Source organism: Setaria viridis, chromosome 9 (assembly GCF_005286985.2).
Source record: "Setaria viridis chromosome 9, Setaria_viridis_v4.0, whole genome shotgun sequence".
NCBI lineage: Eukaryota > Viridiplantae > Streptophyta > Magnoliopsida > Poales > Poaceae > Setaria > Setaria viridis.
This window is the reverse complement of record NC_048271.2, coordinates 18,462,061-18,483,525: the sequence shown is the minus strand read 5'-3', so window position 1 is coordinate 18,483,525 and position 21,465 is coordinate 18,462,061. Positions and strand designations below refer to the sequence as shown.

The 21,465-nt window shown below is 47.8% G+C and overlaps 1 protein-coding gene across 2 annotated transcripts in view; it reads left to right on the top strand.

Moving 5' to 3' along the window:
• Positions 1-15,668: 15,668 nt before the first annotated feature.
• Positions 15,669-21,465, top strand: part of LOC117835111 (uncharacterized) — a 30,229-nt gene continuing 24,432 nt past the window's right edge. For both annotated transcript variants that reach the window (XM_034714478.2, XM_034714477.2), the window contains exons 1-8: positions 15,669-15,779; positions 15,927-16,100; positions 17,708-17,786; positions 17,882-17,943; positions 18,165-18,240; positions 18,327-18,361; positions 19,612-19,717; positions 19,806-19,879. In XM_034714478.2, coding sequence (XP_034570369.1) covers positions 15,945-16,100; positions 17,708-17,786; positions 17,882-17,943; positions 18,165-18,240; positions 18,327-18,361; positions 19,612-19,717; positions 19,806-19,879 — 588 coding nt within the window. In that variant the 5' untranslated portion in view covers positions 15,669-15,779; positions 15,927-15,944. The remainder of the gene's footprint in view (positions 15,780-15,926; positions 16,101-17,707; positions 17,787-17,881; positions 17,944-18,164; positions 18,241-18,326; positions 18,362-19,611; positions 19,718-19,805; positions 19,880-21,465) is intronic.

Here is a 21,465-nt window from a genome sequence, read left to right as displayed (position 1 = left end):
GAAAGTCAATAAAACTTGGAATTGCACCAAGGAATCCAGGGACGCTTACTGCATGGAAATCCGCAAGCTTGAGGCTCACTTTGATGGTCTTGTAATCCATCATGTCCCTAGGGACCACAGTGTCATCGCTGATATCCTGTCCAAGCTTGGCTCCTAACACGCACAAGTTCCGACCAGTGTATTCGTACAGGATCTCCAAAAACCTTCCATCAAAATCTTGGACCCGAACCAAGTCAACGATGTTGGCGCTCATGCTCCGGCCGACCCAAAATGCACTGACGTCATGATGATTGAGGTAGAAGAAGACTAGCGGGCCCCCTTCACAGCCTCGATCACCAACCAGATGGCACCAGAAGATAAGATAGAGCATGAAAAATTAGCTCAGTGCAGTGCAAACTACATTGTCGTCGGCAAGGAGCTCTACAGGAAAGCTGCATCTAGAGGGATCTTGATGAAGTGCATTCTACACAGTGAGGGCATTGAACTCCTGCATGAAATCCATGATGTGCGGCAACCATGCCACCTCGAGGACTTTGGTCAACAAAGATTTTCGCTCAGGTTTCTACTGGCCAACAGTGGTAGTCGATGCAAAGGACCTCATCCAAAGGTGCAAGGGATGTAAGTTCTTCTCCACGTAGCAACACCTTCTGGCTTAGGCCCTACGCACCTCCCACAATCCTAGCCTTTTGCATGCTGGGGGCTAGACATGGTCGGACCCTTCAAAACCACTCCGGGCGGCTACACACATATCTTCGTGGCAGTCGATAAATTCACCAAGTGGATCGAGGTCAAGGCTATCACTAGCATTGAGTTGGCTAAAGCCACTTAGTTTGTGGAGGAAATCATGCACCACTTTGGAGTGCCCAACAGGATCATTACCGACCTTGGTGCACAATTCACAGGCTCCGAGTTCTGGGATTTCTGCCAAGACAACCTCATCGACGTGTACTACTCCTTAGTAGCGCACCCACGCTGCAACGGTCAGGTCGAACGTGCAAACTGCAACCTCAAGTCGTGCACCTTCGATGACGCATCCAAATACGCCACCAAGTGGCTATGCAAGCTACCCCATGTCATCAGGGGCCTACAAATACAAAAGAGTCGGGCTATTGGCTACACCCCTTTCTTTATGGTATACGGCTTAGAAGCCGTCCTACCATCAAACGTGGCCTTTGGCGCCCCACACATCTAGTACTATGAGGAAGGCGAGGCAGAAAAAAGTTGGCAGAATGACATCTCGGCAAAATGACATCGACAGCCTTGAAGAGCATCATGTGGCAGCCCTCATTCAGCATGCATGCCATGAGCAGCAGATACGACGCTACCATGATCGGAATGTCAGGGAACACTCCTTCAACATTGGACATGCACAAGTTGGCCACCCCCTGGGAGGGCTCCTTCATCATCAAAGAAGCATCCAGCTAGGCACCTACCGACTCCAATGGGCAGACGGCTCCAGCGTCCCTAATCCGTGGAACATCGAGCATCTACGATGCTTCTACCCCTAGATCTATAAAGCTATGTAACTTGTTTCCCCTTTATATTCAATAAATAAGACCTCTGTGGTTCTTTCACGTACCTACTGCCTTACTGTTCTCTTTGCCGAGCTATCTCTAACGCTCGGGGGTTGTCCGACCTATTCAACAGCCCGCTCACTCAAATGCTCGAGAGCTTCCCCCAGGTGCCAACCTCTGGGTCCTGCATTTTTCTCCTCCCCCTCTCGAGGTTATATGACTAACTCGTGTGGTCAGTGTCCTAGCTGGCAAAACCTAGACAACCTCGCGTTCACCCCTCCTACAAGCTCAAGATCCAATCTCAACGGGACGCTGGTCAGGCGAGGCTAGGCGCTTAGCAGCTATAGGCCTTAGCTACACGCTGTCCTGTCGTATACACCAAGGGAGGGATGGAGTTTTCTTTCACCACATATGATTAAGAATATTAATTTAAAACATTTCAACGCACAGTTTGATACATCTTAAAGTTTCTTCCTACAGGTCGAAGTCATTTACAATGCTCTCTGCAACATCGTGGTACTGGTCAGCCACCTCTGGAATCAAGTCTGTGTTGAAGTCGGCCGCAACTCTTGTCGCAGCGCGCTCCAAGGCTAGCTTCGGGAAGTGTGATGCCACAAGAGTGAAGGTGTTCTTAACGCATTCTACTACAGTGTCTTTCAACAGTGCCTTGAGCCGACCTAGTGCGGCCTTGAGGCGATCCAGCAGTGGTGTTGGCACGGCTGGGTCAGCATTTGGTTGGACCATGTCCATCACATAGCAGGCCGTCTTCCGCAGCTCCTCCAGCTCTACCTCTAGCCCTGCAATTACACGTTGGTCATTCTGAAGTTTACTTACAACAACTTCTAAGCAGCGCTTGGTTTCCTTGCGTGCTTTGGCTTCACAGGCCAGCTTTTGTGATACCGCATACTCACACTTGAGCACCGTGTCATGCTCTTGCTGAAGGCATGCATTAGAGTCCTCAGACTCCTTGAGGTACCGCTATAGTCTTTGCTCCTTCATCGCGGCATCTGCGTACCCAAACAGGCTCACTTCAGCATCAAGGTTGTAAGGACAAAATTGATTAAAATAGGTCCACACAGCAGACCCTTCATGTGCACAGCTAGCACACCCTTCTCTAGGTTCCATTGCCGAAGCTGGTTGGCGGCATCCTCTTTGGCCTTCTGGAGCTCAGCTTCAAGGTGCTCCACCTTCAAACGATAACACTCAGCCCGTCGAATCCCTTTCCTCCTCTTCCGTGCACGGGAGGCTAGATTCTGTTTACACTTTAACATTTAGTTCTGCAAGGAAACTTGGATTTAAACTTAAGTTGGCAAATGCACTTACAAATAACAACTCGCCAGTGTCCAGGGACATTTTTCACAACTTCTAAAGGTCTTCTTTATCGCGTGCTGTGTCATCAGCCACATCCGTGTCAGAGAAGTCCTCGGGGTCAAACTCTTCATGAATCACACCAAGGTCAATCTCCTCGGTGGACCTCTCTGGCGGCGGGTCATCCTTCGGCAGCCCCCATTGCTGAGGCTCGGCTCTGGCCTCCTCATCAGCCTTATTCTTGACCTCGAGGTGGACCATGGTGACGTTTGCAACCCTAGAGCCGGCTTCACCTTGGTGCGACGCTGGAGTTGATGCAACTTCTCCGGTGTCAGCCGCGGTGGTCTCCTAGAGCTCCGACTTCACCATGTTGCGGCGCCACAGATCTTCACCTTCAGCGCCTCCTTGACGCGCGCTGCGTCAGCCGCGGTGGTCTCCTAGAGATCCGACTTCCTCTTCTTTGCCAGCGCGCTTAGTGTCTCGAACTCCACTTCACTAACCGATTTGGGGGTGGAGGTCATGCTCGGGGCAGCCTTCTCCTTCTCCTTCCCCTTCTTGCTGATCATCTTCCTCTTCGTGAAGCTCGACTTCTACAATTTGGAGGTGGGCTGCTTGCGCATGGCTTGCCATGTCCGATGCCTCGCTGGTATAACATCTGAGGCTTGGCTGACTCCCTTCATCACATCCTCATCCGACCCAAAAGAAGACATCGATTGCCACTGAAGTTCGGTGGGCGGCACAATGGGCACGCCAGTTGGGCAAATCTTGTGAGGTCTCATTTCAGCCCCACCAGGCAAATGGCGCTGGGCAAAAGTACGCAAATGCATCATTCTGATCAAGTCATAACCTCATTCAGAAACATCATAAGTATATATATGTAACAACCTTGGTTTAATTAGCCAAGTTAATCTCAAGACAAACCCCAAATCTGCAGTTTCCATCGGTCCGACCCCTAAAAACCCAACAAAACCGCACCAACCGAGCAAACGACAGCTCTTCTCTAAGTCCTGAAACCCGTGTTCCTCCAAATCTTGGAGCTGTGGGAGAGCCAGAGACTGAATGGTGGACCCAAAAACCAGATCCCACGGATCTCTTGAGTCAGACGCGCCAGAGCCCGCGTGCGCTCCGCTTCAGAGCTTCTCCGCTGCCTGGCTCAACCTCCCCGACGAGCGCCGCCTCACCCAGTCACCGGCCGTGACAAGATAGATCAGCGCGCCTCCTTCCCAATCGCGTGCGGAAGCCCTTGCAGCCCTTTCCACGCCAAGGCACCCTGTCACCGCTGCGACAGAGGATTGGCCACTGCCGCGCCAGACCGCCTCGCCGCCCGCACCCATCATCTCGCCTGGATCCCCGGCCGCGCGCCCCGATGCCTTCCGGCTTTTCCATCTCCCCCACAGTCGTGCTGCCCACATGCGCGCTCCACGATGATACCGCCCTCGCCAACCACGGCTCCGGTAGAGACAACTCCTTTTTCCGCCTCGCCAGTAACGTGCCCCGGCAAGCTGCTGATCTGCGCTTGCTAGCGTCGCCGCTCGCCCTGTCACCTTATCTACAGCGACCTTGCCTGCCGTGCCCCTACCTTCCTTCCTTCCTGTCACACGCTAGTCGAGTTGCCGCACCCAATCCACCGCTTGACGCGACCAGACCGTGCTCGCCCTTGCCAACCCTTCATCCCGGCAAAACCACGCCTGCGCCGGCCTTGTCTCCAGTGCCCAATGACCAAAGACCCTGTCCCCGAAGCTCTGCTTCGTCGGCTAATGGAGGTGCCGCCCAATCGCCGCCATGATAGAGCACTCCATCCTTTTGACCTAATCTTCGCGCTGCTTGAACTCTTTCTCTTCCGCGCAGCTATAAAAGGGAGTACTAGAGCCCCTACTGGAGTTTCCTTCGCCATCGCTACCTCGCCGCACCATACTCTGCTCGCACTTGAGCGCTACCGCTTAAGCTCTTAAGGAACTTCCCCTCTCCACTCAAACCCATTCTTTCCAACCCGCCAGCTGCCTGTTTCCTCCGCACGGTACTAGAGCTTGCTTGTTGTTGACAAGAAGCACCGCCACCGCCGGAGCACCGTCGAACCTCGCCGCCATCCAAACCTTAGCGCCTTAGTCCTTCCGCCTGAGTCTATTCCTTCCCGACCCCAAGACTTCATCGGTAGGCCTAACGGTAAGCTGCTGACCCCTTTTTCCGGTTCGCCCGACCCCTTTTTCCGTCTTGCCCGACCCTGTCTGTTTCGCCGACCCTTGTCCGCTTCGCCCGAGGACTCAGCTGTATCTTTTTCCTTGACCCGAGGGTATCTGTGTAAAATTTCGAGGACTTCTCTGTGTTAAGTCTGAGGACCCCGGTACAATTATTCCTTAGGTCTGAGGGTCAGATTATAAGTTTATCCCAACCTGACCCTTTTTGTCTTGTTCTCTATCAACTGAAGCTTGGACTTCCACACCTTTTCCTGTAGCTTTGCTACAAGTTTCTGAGCTAAGGCGTGCAAGTGTTGTTGAAATAACCGACTAAATGTTTAACCCCTGCATTTGCACTTCCGTGTAGAACTAAATCTCGCCGACGGCACCTACGAGCTGCATCCGGTGCAAGAAGACGGAGTAGTAACTGAGCCGCCGACCGCAAGAGCTGAAGCAGAACCCGCAGGAGACCAGTTTGACTCCGCCCCGCTCGAAGGCAAGCCCCGGAGTATGACCCCAACTTTCTAAACTTGCACATGCCTTCCTTCGTATGTATGTGCATTTACGTTATAGGAGTTGTTTGAAACCATAGATGCATGACTTAGTTCCCTTGATCTGAACACTAGTCTAATAAGTTGGAGTAGTTACAATGCTTAATAGGACTTGGTAAAAGTTGAGTGATTTCCTATCACTCGCGAGTTATAGGAGTTGGTTGTTCTCCTTCTGGTTACAACTATAAGGATGGTGGACGGGGTAAGGCCTGGTGAACTCTTTTGGTGGTCGGTGGATTGCCCCGTCCGTCTACTTGAACCTGTTTAAGGTATGACAGTGGTGGTGTTCGTGATCAAGTGTTTGAAAGTACTAATCTCATACCTAGTATGGGATGGGGACGCCTAGTACCTGATTGAACCTGGACGTGAGCGGTTCGATCCACTATCTTTGGAACAGAGTTTTCCCCTGCGGCCGCATGTGGTGGCAAGTGTGGTCACAGAACGGCAGAGGCCGGGTCTGTGGAAAATTGCACCAAGAGAAGTGGGCCCGACACGGGTCAGGGGATTGATGGGGACGGCCGACACAGGAAGCGACCCTCGGTGGTGCGCGGATGTCGTGAGATTAGGTTTGCCATGCATAGTTAAGAACTCGAATCAATTCGTCTACCTCTCATAGTTTGAGACTGCTTGATCGCTATGCTACACTGAGTAAATATGGAACATGAGGATGATATGAACTTGATGTTTGAGTTATATATACATACTGTTTGGAACTGTGTTTGCTTAGCATAAGTGGTGAAAATAGGCTGGTTAATGAACTTAGAACCGGAGCTAAAATATTGAAAGTGAGGACCTAGTATAGTTGCTTTTGGCAAAACAAACTCCTCAGCCAAAGAGCCTTGCATGTCTAGAAGTGGTGGAGTAGTTTTTCCGCCGGTCGGTTAAGTCTTGTTGAGTTTAGAAGCTCAGCCTTGTTGTGGCATCTCTTTTCAGGTGAAGTTGAAGCTTCTGAGTGTGCTGCTGCTGGCACTTGGCCGCCCCAGCTTCCTCCTGGGTGGACGGTCGAGTGGGATCCCTCCTCGGACGGCGAGGAGAGGGATCATTGATGTCTTGATCGGCCTCATCATGGACATCCGACCCCGGCGCTAGCTTCCATTATTTTATCTTTCCGCTGCTTTTGGAATCCTGTAAAACTCTGATTTTTGAACCAGTGTGTATTAAATCGTTGAACTGTTTCTTTAGTCTATTGTATTCTCTGGCACCACTCACCTTCGTGTGAGCTATGCTAACTCGGTCCTATCTAAGTGGTTTTATCGGATGAAATCCGACGGATCGTCGAATTAACTTGATTAAAGCATGTGATTCAAGTGTTAAGGCAACTTAACTGTGCTTTAGCTAAGTTAATCCGAGGTGCTCCGCCACAATTTAGTGCATGAAGTAAGTGTCGATGACAATCTTACCGGGGTGGGCGACGACCTCTTTAATGAGAAAGTTTTGGGGATGTCCCTGTTACTGATATGACCCTTGAAGAACTCAACCACCCTGTCGATGACCTTTGAGTTTGGCACCTTGCTACGGACCTCTCGGGTCGGATAATCTAGCCCCAAGTACTCATACGATGGGTGCACGCGGTACTCGATCGGTTGTGTCACCCTTTGATAGAAGTTGATACTGATGGCTCCGGTTGTCAGTCCCCGAGTCTTCAAGTCGGCGATCTTTTCCAGCAATTCATCCACTTGGACCTGCTCCTCCGAGGTGGGCTGATTTGACCACTCGGGCGTAGACATTGGCCCGTACCCTATGCGCGGTGGCAGCTTGGGATGCTGATTCGCGACAAGGAACCACTCGCTGTGCACCCCTTGTCGGACTCCCTCAACTGCAGATCAAAATACTCCTGCACTTTCTTGGGCCGCAGCGAGAATCCACAACCCCCAACAACCCGGGCTTTTTCCCCCTTACTAATCACGGGTTTCAATTGGTACAAGTAGCACCACAGATGAAAATGTGGGAGGATGCCCAAGTACGCTTCACACAGATGGATGAAAATAGAAATATCCAAGATTGAGTTTGGATTCAGATGTACCAGTTCAATCTTATAGTAGTGGAGAAGACCGTGGAAGAAGTCTCCTATCGGGATCCTAAATCCGCACTCGAAGAATTCCGCGAACACCACCATCTCCGCCGTGTCCTTTGATGGGAATTCTTGGCTGGCGGTGGGCTTCCACTCCAGCAGTGCCTGCGGGTCGAGGAAGCCTAGGTTGACGAGGGCTTGGATGCGCTCCTGCATCATCAAGGACTTCATCTAGATAGAAGAAGGCTCCGGGGCATTGGATTGCGCCATTTCTTTGAGCTCAATGCCTTGAGATTTAGATCTAAAAATAACTAGGGTCTTGTTGCGCATACGGCGGCGCGGCGGCTCGGGTGACGGCGACTCAAGCGGCGTCAGCGGCGTGTGCGCGAGTGGAATAAAGGTTGCGGCAATGCAGCCTAGGGTTTGCAAGCACAGTAGCAAAGTGCTTAGTGGGCTTGAGGCGGCAGCACTGAGAGTGTTCAAGATAGAAGTGAAATGGCTCTGTGACCCCTTGTGCTTTTGAGGGGGGTGACGGCGTAACCTACGGATGGAAATTGCGGCCCTCCCGTTATCGCGGCGCAACGTGCCAGGAGAAAATTGCAGGTTTTTTGTTGCGCTCTTAACGACATGCCTCCGTGGCTCTACCAGTCCTCGTCCTTGGGGGTTGGGTGCCTAATTTTGGTTGGCGTGCCTCCGTGGCTCCGCGAGTCCTCGACCTCAGGGGTTGGACGCCTAATTCTGGTCGGCGTGCCTCCGTGGCTCTGTCAGTCCTCGTCCTTGGGGGTTACGTGCCTAATTCTAGTCGGCGTACCTCCACGGCTCCACCAGTCCTCGTCCTCAGGGGCTGGGCACTTAATTTTGGTCGGGGTACCTCTGCGGCTCCACCAGTCCTCGACCTTGGGGGCTAGGCACCTAATCTTACTCGGCGTGCCTCCGTGGCTCTGCCAGTCCTCGATCTCAGGGGATGGGCACCTAATTCTGGTCGGCGTGCCTTCATGGCTCCACTAGCCCTCATCCTCGGGGGCTAGGTTCCTAATTCTTGTTGGCATGCCTCCGTGGCTCCGCTAGCCCTTGTTCTCGGGGGCTGGGTGCCTAATTCTGGTCGGCATACCTCCGTGGCTCTGCCAAACCTTATCCTCAAGGGTTGGGCACCTAATTCTACTTGGTGAGGGGCTGGGCATCTAATTCTACTCAGTGTGCCTATGCAGCTCTGCTAGTCCTCGTCCTCGGGGACTAGACGACTAGTTTCATGTCAGTATGCCTCCGTGGCCCCATAAATCCCCAACACCAGATGCACGAACATTTTTTCGCTCAGCTACAATTCCTTTCCCTGGAAAGATTACTGGCAACACATATTACAAGTGACTGTGAATAGCTCTAGGATATCTGACACCTCAGGATAAGAAACAATGCAGAAAAAGAAAAAACCTCAATATAAGAAAGCTGCGCGAAACACTTCCCTAGCAGTGTCCTGGACAAAGTGATGGGGTTCATGATACAGCCTCATCACGAGGATTCTTCTAGCATCGTTACCTCTCGCCTTCATCAAAGAGACTGTGAAGGGAAGGAGCATCTGGGTTTGCTTCACGAGAATTCTTCTAGCATCAGGCTTCCGAGCAGGTGTTACTCCTATTAAAAACTACAAGCTTCAAGCCTACAAGTGCTATTATTTGGGCCATGACTTTTTGAGTTGAACGTTGGTCTATTTATAGCCAGATCACAAGATAACATCCAAATTGCTACAGTGTACTCGTGAGGGTTCACGACAAGGCTTTCCCATGCCAATACGGCTCTACGGTGTTCACGTGATGGTCAGACTGATCTTCAAGTACTGACGAGAATCCTGACGCTATTCAGATGGTGCAATACTCCCGTGAGCAGGCATTTTTTGTCACTTATCTATCATTGCACGAGTCCTTATCTCCAGAGATTTGGACGTGTATTTTTGGTCGGCAAGCTTCCGTGTCTGCATCTATCCTCATCCTCGGGCACTGGGATCTACTTCAAGGGGTAATTTCTTATTCTTTGACCATTGGACCGATTATTATAATCGCTTCAATGCTTGCGGGCTACTCCTCTGGAGTGCATCTTGCGACACCCTCTGTAACCTTCGCTTTGACCTGCTGGATGCCAGCATCCATCAACTCGGCACTCGTCTTCGCTCTGCGCGTTGGCTCTACGTTCGCTCAGATTTTCTTCTATTTTGAGCACTGTGCAGCCTCTCTGCTACCATGACGCCATCGCAGCTTCAGCCAACTTCATTTCAAGCTTTGCTGTGATGACCTCAAGTTCCTGTTCACCTACACATCGCTTAGGGGCTTAAGGGATATGATAACCCATGGGTCCCTACCGACCAAGATACTGACCGGTCCTGGCAAGTGGGCCTGCCCAACCAGGGCGTGCAGGCTAAGGACATGAAGTTACTTGGAGTACACGTCAAGGTAACAAGATAGTCTAAATCTTCCCGGATATCATAGATCACATATTGTAGTCCGACTCAGATTACTTTCCATGTAACTACCGAGTAGATTAAATTCAAACTGACTTGTAACTCTTGGTTGTCAGCCTATATAAGGCAGCCAAGGGAGCCTCCCGAGGCAACCCAACGAATCCAATCCCAAGAATCCCCATCAACTCTCAAGCAATACAAACCACCAAAACACAGGACGTAGGGTATTACTGGAGACCCGAACCTGTCTAAAACCCTTGTGTCACTCGTGTTCTTGTGATTAACTTCAAGTTCTTGGTTTCGCAACCGCTCTCACCTACAAATCAACCACTTGGGTAACCCCCTGGTGGATTGCCGAGCTTATAAATCCGATACTTGTTTCTTCTTGGACTTTGGGGTCTAGTTTTTCCATAACCTCGACCTCTTGTCCATTCTTTGCTCTTCCTTCTTCATGAAGGCTTTTATGAATGGGATGAGGATGATCATCTTGTGAGGCATCACTTTAACTTCTTTGATGCCTTGTGGTTTCGGCCCGTACTTGATCTTGATTATGGAGCATTGCTCCTTCTTGGACCGGAAGTTGAACTTCTCCTCTTTACCATTTATGTTGAAGCGGATTTCTCTAGCTCCAACATCGATGTGTGCTCCAGCTGTGCTCAGGAATGGTTGCCCAAGAATGAGCAGCTTCTCTTTTAATGTTTCCATGTCTAGCACCACGAAGTCAACAGGGATGAAGTAGTCCTGGATTTTCACCAGAATGTCTTCTGTTATCCATGTCGGGTAGCGGACCAAGGAATCAGCTAGCTGGAGATGCATTGGTGTGGGCGATAGGTGTGTGAAGTTTAGCTGGTCGAAGATGACCTTGGGCATCATGCTAACGCTAGCCCCAAGGTTGCACAAAGCACGGTTGAAGCGGTGTGTTCCTATCAAGCATGTGATCATAGGACACCCCGGATCTTTCTTCTTTTCCAGGACTCTGTTGAGTATAGCTTTGCTACACTCTTCCCTGAGCTTGATGACTTCAGTGGTGGGCAGAGGTCGCTTGTTGTTGATGATGTCCTTGATGTATCATGCGTACATCAGAACATGCATCACTTCCAACAAGGGGACGTTGACATGTATCTTCTGGATCATTTCAACAAAATGAGCGAACTGCTCATCCACAGCCGTCTTCCGGATGCGGGTAGGAAATGGCAAGAAGCTCATATCTACGAACCCTTGCGGGGCTGTTTCCTTTTCTGGTTCCCTAGTGTCTTCTGGGGTTACCGGCTCCTTTTCCTCTACTTGTTCCTTATGTGCTTTTGCCTTCCCTACATGGTTAGGATATGGTGGATCACAAGTGGACTTACTGCCCCTCCTGGTCATTGCATTTACTTTGAAAGGAACATTAGCGGCAATTTAAGCTAATTGGGTTTTGATCATTTTATTGAAGCTCACTTGATTTTTAAACACAAAGGAAAGACTTTCAATTTTAACATTGATGCTTTCCAAGGTTTTATCATTGGTAGCAAACTTTTTAGACAGAGATTCATTAATTATAGCTTGGTCAAGAACAAGGTCCCTTAAGGAAGGTTGGTTTGAATTGTAATTTGAATTGAAATTATTGTTACCTCACTGGTAGTGTGGGCGCGACTGGTTCCACCCTTGACTACCTTGAGGACGGTACCAGTTGTTGCTATTGTTGTTCATGTAAGAGACATCTTCACGGGTCTCGGGGTAATCGTTCCCCAAGTGTCCTCCATTTCTGCAGACCTCACACGTGAGGTGCGAGTCCAAGGCTTCAATGGGATTGAGCATAAGTTCTTGCAGCTTCTCCCGCTTGTCCATGCACTTGAGTAGGAGATCTAGCTTAGTGGCTAGCATGTTCATCTCCTTGATGGTGTGCATGCCCCGCGTACGAGGTTGGAGTCATTCTTTGCTCCACCCCTGGTTGGAGACCATCTTCTCGACCAGGGCCGTAGCCTTGGTAATAGTGAGGTCGAGGAAGGCTCCTCCAGTAGCAGCGTCAAGATAGGCTCGTGCTGACATGGTTAGCCCATTGTAGAAGCTTTAGAGGATGATCCAGTCGTCCATCCCATGGTGTGGGTAGGCAAGGATGTATTCTTGCAGCCTATCCCACGCCTCTGGGATCGTCTCCATGCTTGACTACTAAAAGCTGGAAATCTTTCCACAGAGGACATTTGTTTTGCCCAACGGGAATAATTTGGTGAGGAACGCCATGGAGCATTTTTCCCACATGTTGACAGCATCCTTATCCTTTTAGAACCACTGTTTCGCCCTCCCGAGGAGAGAGAATGGGAAAAGATGGAGTCTGATGGTGTCTTGGGTGACTCCTCTCATTGTGACCATGTCACAAAGGCCAAGGAAGTGTTGGAGATGAGTATTTGCGTCCTTGTTCAGCTTGCCACAGAAGGGGCTAGCTTGCACCATGTTGATGAGGTTCGCCTTCAGCTCGAAGTTCACATCCCCCAAGTCAATAGCGGGGTTAGTGGCCACATTGTCGGTGGAGGGGATGGAGAACTCGGGAAGAGTCTTTTCAGCCATAGCCTTAGGAATGGATGGTGCTAGGATGACTGGTTCGGTTGCTGAAAGAATGATCTGAGGAGAGATGACACGAGGTCAGACCCTTCTCAGGAGACATTCCGGATTCTTGATGAAGTTGGTCGGCAAGTCGAAACTTGTATAAGCAATGTTTTCATCCATCAGGAGAAAACAAAGATAAGCTAGCCTGTATAAGCAATGGCTATTCCTTAATCATATAACCAATAACATGTATTGATAAATCTTTTAACCAATGCCATCCCGGCAACGACGCAAAAAATGCTTGTTGGTATTTATTAAAGTTACGAATAAATCCGCAAGCGCACGGATATATCGTTGAAGCATTTCACCCAGAGAGTATTCTGGATATCGTTATTTATATTTTCCCAAAGGATGACATTGGTGTACAAGGATTTATCGGACACATATCAAGGATCATAAGCTTAAGTAATAGACCAAAGTTCACACAGGGGTAAGCTATGATAAATATATGAGGGTAATGTGATGCATACACAAGCCAATCTCAAGAATAAAGAATAAAAGAATAAACCTAAGGTTAGCGGGAGCAAGGCATACAAGAGGTCCTAATGGCAACTATCTATACTAGCAAGGGTCATACAAGCATATGATCAGAGCTAACTCTAGGCATACAGCATTACGGGGAGAATACCTGGCCCTGGTCTGCCAAGGCAAGATATGTTTCAGAACTCCTACACCATACCTGAACGTGGGGGACTATAAGGGATGGATAGGGCTATCACCACCTTCCGCCTACCCCTTAGACCGCGGGGCACAGTCATATTCGATGGATCCCAATGCGCCCGAGCACCACGCTCATACACGTGATCACTACTCTAGCCCCTCCGGAACCCCGACCATGATGATTGACAAGCATAGAACTAGAGCAAGCCCGAAGGCACAACAAACCGATGTGGTAACATAGATTCAGCCTAAGCATATGAGTATAACTTAGTAAAGCACAAGACATGGCATAATATACTACAAAAATAGCATAGCAACCATACTCTTTGTAAATAGGATATGGACAAGCCGAGTAAAAAGCCATACCGAGAGCCGGAGGTTAACGTGCCCAACTGACCCAAAGAATAGCTTAGCGCTACAATATTTTAGTTATAGCAAGCTCCACTAGCCTAAGGATTACAAGAGTAGCAAGAGAGAGAGAGGGAGAGAGGCTTCAAGTGTGGTGTGTGTGAGAAAGGGCTCCTCCTCCTCTCTTTATAGGTGTGTAGAGGCGGTTCCCGGGAGGCATCTTTGGGGAATCTTCCTCCACCGCCTTTGGGAGTCAATCAGGGACCGCCACGTGGAGGATGACGACGAGGGAAGCCTGTCCAGGTTCGGCTGAACCTAAGGTTTGGCTGACCCTGGGCTAGGCCACCTCGCCACCGCCTTTGTGTGGTGGGCTGCCTGGTGAGCCTTAGTCATTTCCCTTGTGGACTAGGATTGGGCTAATTTGCTCTGGCATGTGGGCCTTCTTAACCGTCATGTGCGCGTCAAGTGTCCTTCTGTGTGTTTCATCCATGTTTGCGCACGTTTTCTCTCTTGTACAGACTTGTATCCCTGAAATAACTTATTTTCCAATACATGTGCACTAGGTTATTGATAACAAATATGTAAGTAAGGAATGTTAGTTTTCCTTTATTCTTTGAGTAGCGTGACGGTCAGATTTCTGACATAAGGATCGTCAACACTTAGGACCTTCCACTTCAAGCCAAATGATCAATCACGGTCAATCTAGAATAACCAAATCACCAATCACGCTGAGTCACTTCCAATTACAAGCCGACTATCCCCACCAATCAAATTGATTGATTGATTTACTCACGGTTAATGATAGTTAATCTGGACCAATCAGATCACCAATCACGTTGAGTCCCTTCGTGTTACATCTAAACCCTTTCAATTACAAGTCTATTGTCTCACCAATCAAATTGATTGATTGACGATCGATCACAGTCAATTCGGAACAATCAAATCATCAATCATGTCAATTATGTTAAAACCGTTCTCATTATGAGCCTAATAATCCTATCAATCAAATGAATTGATTAACTCGATCTTTTAATTTTGAATGATTGATTCATTGAAGTGTGGATACTTTCTTTTTCGGTCTCTATCTCCTATATATAAGGTGCTTGTCGAATCCCCCGATCCCCCGCCTCCCCTAAGCCAAATTCATCACACAATCCACTACTTGAAAGAGTACAAATGATTGCTACATACTGATTTCGTGTCTCTTGATATTGCTATGGCACAACCTCATAGATATAAGGTTGATATAGTAGTAGAGGTAGGTTTTGTTGGTCCGATAGATTGTAGTTTACTTCATACATTTTAAACAAGGAAATTATGTTTGCGTGACGTCAGGTTAGTTATTTTCAGTTCACCAATAATAGATTGGATTTTTTTATTCTAGGGTTCCTCTGTTTATTATAATAACCTAACATTCTTCATGCAGCAATTGACAATTTAAACTTTAGTTTGTCTGGGACATCTATAATATAATTAATAATAGCTTTATTTATCATGTGTATTTGATATCATAAATAATAATAGGTTCTGTTTAAGTTTATGTTTATTATATTTTTAGAACCCATGCTTGTGGCACGAAAATCTCCACTAGTCATAAGGAGAGTCGTACAATTTAATCACATGTCATTTATTAATTGTCATGTCATGTCATAGAAGTGACATGACAAGTAATAAGTGACATGACATTAATTGTCATATTATATCAAGTGACGTGATAAGTTAAGTGACATGACAATTAATAATGACATGACAAGTAATAAGTGATATGAGAAGTGATAAATTGTACAACTCTTTTCTTATGATTAGTGGAGATAAGCCTCACCTATTTAATTACTCCATTCATCCCGAATTATAGGTTATTTTGTCTTTTCTTAATCCATAGCACTTACCATGCATCTAGATATAATATATATTTAGGTGCATAATAAAATTTAGAATAAAAAACAAAACAACTTGCAATTGTGGGCAGAGGAGTATCAAATAATCTCTAAGACACTATACATAAAAAACTCCACCCTAAGATTCTACTCTATGTATGGACCCACCCTAGGCCATAGCTTATGGTCGAAGCTAACGTATCCACTCCTTTAACTTGGCAGCTACTTCATTCCCAATTGTTTCACTCGCCTCTTCGTCTCCCCGCTGCTCGTTGCTCTCTGCACCTCGCTCTCCTCTGAGAAGGTGAGCCCCAGCCGCCCGCTCGCTCATCTCTCATCCAGCACCATGTCGCAGCGTTCGTGCCTGCAATCGATGTATCCATGACTCCTCTGTTTCTCCTCCGAGTTTCTGCTTTTGACAAATTTAGCTTTATTCATGGTTTCTTCACAGGGCATCACCTTGAGCGCCATGGAGGAGCCGGAGCCGGAGCTCGCGGTTCCCTGGTCACCGGCTGATCCATCGGAGCTTTCGCGGGCTCAGACGATGGAGATGGGACTCGGCGATCTCAGCGCACAGCAGCAGTTCGGCCTCTCGAGTACCATCGCCCCGCAGCCACCACTCCAGGTAACGAAGATCGCCACCCCGATTTCATCCGTCTGGTTCTCTGCTGTGTGGTTTGGACTTAAAGATGGGATTTTGTGATCTAATCGGACGATAGGCATCTTCGTTTCGTCCTTGATGAAATATACGTTTGTATTTCGATTTTTTTTTCCCGCGATGCCATCGTACTTTGCTCTGGTTGGAACGCTTGACTTTTCATGGAAGTAACTACTATTGTATACCGGGAGCCGCCGTAGGATTCTCCGGCGCTTGCGGACGACCCGTGTCGCCACGGCGCGGCGCGGTAAGCCGGGCAGCCGGGCGGGGCGGCGCACGCCGGGCGCGAAGCCAGCGAGGCCGCGGCGTGCGGACAGCGTTCACCGCGGCGTCTTCCTGTAGCGGCGAGGGCAAGGGGCTTGTGTGGACAGGGCGCGGTCATCCGGGCGGAGCGGCGCTGCCAGTGTTCACCGCGGCGTCATCCTGTCGCCCCGTGGGCACGGAGCTTGTGCGGGCAGGGCGCGAAGCCAAGGTACAGCGCGGCGTGCGCCATGGCCTGGCCCTGTAGCCGCGCCGGCGCGGGTTTTGTTGAGCCAGGTAGCATGGCCCGCGGCGAGGGCGCGGCCATGGCATACCGCGCCCCCTGCGCCGCGGCGTGGTCCGGTAGTCGCGCGGGCATGGTGCATGCGCGGCCAGGGTCCAGGGAGCATCACGCACGGCGGAGCCGGCGGCAGCCCAGACAGGGGGTGGCGCGTCGTGCGCCGTGGCGTGGTGCAGTCCCGCTCTGGTACGGAGGCAGGGCAGAGCAGCCATGGCGCGGGGGCGCTATGTTTCCAACCCTGTTTGTTTCCTGCGAGAGCTGCATCTTTCCTGTTTCCTGCGAGAGATTAGCATTAGGAATTGAGTTAATCCCAAAATTCAGTTTGACCAAAAGAAAAGTTAGAATTTACAGGCTTCTGAAAGGTACTCCACTTTATAAGATTTGCGATATGTTTGTTTGGTGGTCATGAGCCCCCAATTTTGAATATTTGATCCTACAAATTTTGATCCCGAATTCTCTAAGATTGGAAGGATTCCCTTCAACCAAGGAAGTGCATGGATGTACTTGTTTTCCTAATTTTATAGAATAATCAGGAGATCAACGTGGGACTCTGGTTCAGTAGCCAGGTCTCGTTTTTCACTTCATCAGTAGTTCAGTACATCACACCAAAACAGAGCGTCTGAAAACAGGGGCCTAACCATAAGAACCTGCTCAGCACTCTTCTGAAAACCTCACTGGGCACTGGCAGCCCCTGCCATTCTTCTTGCACCCGACGGCAGTGCTTCTCATTCAGAAGCATCCTTCTGATTTCTGAAGGAGACACCGAGTTACTTTGTATCCAGAAGTTTTTTTTTTTGAAGTAATCCAGAAGTTTTGTTTTATAACATATATATCTAAGTTTTGTTTTATAACATATATATATCTATCATAATATCTAGATGCATAACTAGATTTTTGAGATTTTTGTTCTTGCGGTTGAGAATATATGCATTGTGAATATGTGTATCATGGCGAGCTCTGATGTATTCGCAGCTTTGCTCTGCAACAGAAATCTCTAAGCTACTGATCATGCATCTCCTACGCTTCATGACAGATGAAAGTTTACCTAGCACATGATGATGCAATGATGGACCGTCAGTTTGGTGATACAGACTTGGCCAAATGGATAGCAAGTACGGTATTAGTCATCACTGTCCATTCCAAATAAAGGTTTATTACACAAGAAAAACAACATTTATATTAGCTAAGGCTCGATCCGTATTTGTAGAGCTTCTGAAAAGTGGTGCTTCCAATCCATCTCCTTCGCCGGAGACGAATATCCATCATCAGGTAGAGTATCTCATGAAGACAGTGGTACTAATGAAACATGTCAAGTTTAATTTGAAGTCCTCATTTGTTTCAATGATGCGTGGTCCTCTTTAGCAAAAAAAAAAGAGTCCTAAACAAATGTGGCTACTGTAATGGAAAATCTTGGACTCGCTAATCACTTTCTTTGTTTTTTTCCTACTCGTACGTCTGCTCAAAATCCTGGATTCTTGCTTTCATGACAGATGGAGGATGAAGACGTGGAAGTGAAACTACTATTGAGGGGACCCCAGGATGAATCGCATCTACCGGCAGTGTTTGGTTATCCTCTCTCTTTTTTCCATTGATTTCTTTATATTTGTACCAAATGAATTTAGTTGGCTTGATTTACAAAGCCTCTCTTGCAGGTGTGCCACTTGATCATGCATATGATATACATCAGGTATGATTGTTTGATCTATCAAAGCCATGTTCAGATATTTTACATCTAGCGGCTTTCCATGTAAATCTGATTTGACTCAATGTAATATATTAGTAGTACACATAAATCATCCCATCCAATTGATAGTCTTGCTAGGAAAATATTGTGTAGTTTTTGGTACAATAAGTGTCACAGTAAGTTGCACCCGATGTTGCTAAGCTCATGCCTTCATTCATGTACACGCACCACTAATACATAAAACATTTGTAGGGGCGATGAAAACAACATTTGTAGCAACGGTCTACCGATTTTGCTAGGTGATTCTTAGGAAATCCTATTTTCAGGAGTGCCAACCACAAATTGTGTGCCGTGCCCGTGCCAGTCGCACCGCTCTCGATTTCGAGCCACCATGCCTGCCCCACAGCGCTGGTGCTGGTCACGTCGCGCCTACTGGGCCACCGCCTTGAACTAGCCTCTCTGAGCCATCCACGCTCAGCCGCGGCCTCCCACTCGCGTTGGGGCCTCACCGCACCTGGACCGGAACACTTGGGGCTCGCCTACGCCTAGAGGCAAGCATGCTCCTGGGAGAGAGGGAAGAGAGATGAGAGGATATGAGAGGAAGAGAGAAGAGATAAGGGAGATAGGAGAAAGAGATAAAGAAAGGGAGGGAAGAAAGATGGACAGCACACTTACCTGCTCTGTGGTGTGTTTGACTTTTCATCGATGAGCCCTCCGATACAAACCAAGCGCTAGAAATTCACGAGAGTTTCTAGGATCGTTCCTCGTCGCAACTCTTATTAATTTATATAAACCCATATTTGCAATCACCTTTCAGCAATTCCATATCTCGTCATCATAGGTAGTGGTTGCAACAACCACGTGGGGGCTTTGGCAACATGGGCTGTCAAAGGGAGATGCCATCACATGAATGAGCTTAGGGGCAGGTTTCGTAGCCGAGGGATGTTAATCTGGTTGGGGACCTTGGCGTGCGCAGCGTGTTATGTTTGAGAGTAACCTAGTATATGGTATAACTACAGCTTGGATATGTTGAGGTCTTGGACACACGTAACAAGTTTATTGACCTCGGGTGTAATCTAATATCAATGTTATAACCTATTAGCACACTAAATTCTAGGGTCCGTGACTTACACACACATGACAAATTTGAAGTTGATGACCTCCAACACAATTCAATATAAATGTTGTAACATTGTATTAAAACAAGTGCATGCGAAATATGTAGTGTTGACAATTTGTTTTCTTCATGAAAGTGGGATGATAAATTTTATTCAGTCGCCTGGGATGATGCCAGAGAAGCTGAGCCGATACATTTAAACCATGATATCAAAGATTACATCGTCATGCCAAGCTTGTTAGGTTTCAACTCTAATTTTAGTGGATTCATATTTCGAATGATGACGTAAGTAACTTTTAATGAACTTATGTTATATGCTACATGCTCCAGATTTGGTACCGACGCAGGGCAGCTTAGGGGTAAAAGGCCAAACAAAATGTCGCACAAGAAGCACATATTGGAAGGTAAACACCAAATCCAATTGTCATGTGCATTTCATTCTTTTATTTGCGCCACAGGTGTGGTTCTTGCGGGTGAGCTTCTCAGTGACTTGTAGCCTGAGGAGCGGGTTTGACGATGAACTAGACTATGCCATGAGTGAGGTCTAGTTCATCTCAGCTCTGATGACCATGTAGAAATCAAAGGTGCTGTGGAGCTTGGTGGAATGTCGGCCTGATCAGGACGGCTTCATGTTAATATATAGATGGGGCAACAACAGACGCAATGGTTACATATATGTAGATGAGAGAGTCGTTTTAGAGATATTCTAGGAAACAGAAATACAACAACTTATTTCTAAAAGTATTCACAGCAAATTAATCTCTGAAGTCAAACATTTTTAGTTTGATTCGCAATATCCCTAAGTCAAACATTCTAGGACAGAGATAGTACTAAATAATTAGTCTCAATACATATTTTATTCAGTTTAATGGATTGACTATATCAAAAAAAATTATCGGTACATCTCTGTACGGAAATGCTACTATAAATAAAATATAGTTTGGTTAGTATAAATGAATGGCTGAAGGCCTGCTTAACTAATAGCATCACAGGCTCCACCAACTACTAGCTAGAGCACCTGGTCAGGGTCTTTTAGGCTTTTCCCAGTGCAAGATTTCTTTGCACAGTTCCTCAGCGTACCATGTGATCTAATATTATTAGAGTTGATGAATGGAACTACGTCTCGCAATGCAAAGTCACGGTTTTATAGGTTAGCATATCATATAAATGTTACACTTAAATGACCAATGAAAGTTGATGAAATGTGGAGATGAAACCCAAACTCTCTTAATGTGAGTTTAAAATAGTTTCCAAGGTATCGGTAAATATGCGATGAGTTTTATCCTCAATCTCATTCCTCATAAATATCATGCCGCCATGGCGATGAAGGTGATGGCAGCGTTAACGGCGAGTCTAGGCGGCGGCGGCGGCGGCGAGCGAGGTGGTGCTGCTTTCCGCCGCTTCAGCGCTAGGATTAGATCAGGTCTTAGGTGTGTCAGTGGGTCTGGTGGCCACGGCAAATCTAGGTGTACGTGCCCCCAGCCTCCACCTCTTTATATAGCGTTGCGCAATGGGGCCCACCAACCATGTACGGTTGGGCGCCCCCAATTGGGGCACGAGATCAAGGACTCTGACTCAATTGTTGGACCGAGTCGGATGAGATCAAACTAGCATTCTCCCCCTTGATCTTATCTCATAGTTAAACTTAGTCTCAAACTTAGAATACTTATCTTAGCACCCATTTCATCACAGATCAGTGAATAGAGCATGCCTCGTCACTATAGTCGGTTACGTACTATCAGATTCAACAGCTACCCACAACTTTCTATTTTGAAACAGATTCTTATTTTAGGCTATTAGTATCCAGGGATCATAAACTTTCCCGTAAACCCATACCGGCTAAGTGTTCTCTGAACATATCGGGCGGTAAGTCTTTCGTGAGCGGATCCGCAAGCATTTCTTTTGTTCTTATATGCTCTAAACTAATGGTATGATCCTGGATTTTCTCTTTCACAACATAAAATTTGATATCAATGTGTTTGGTAGCACC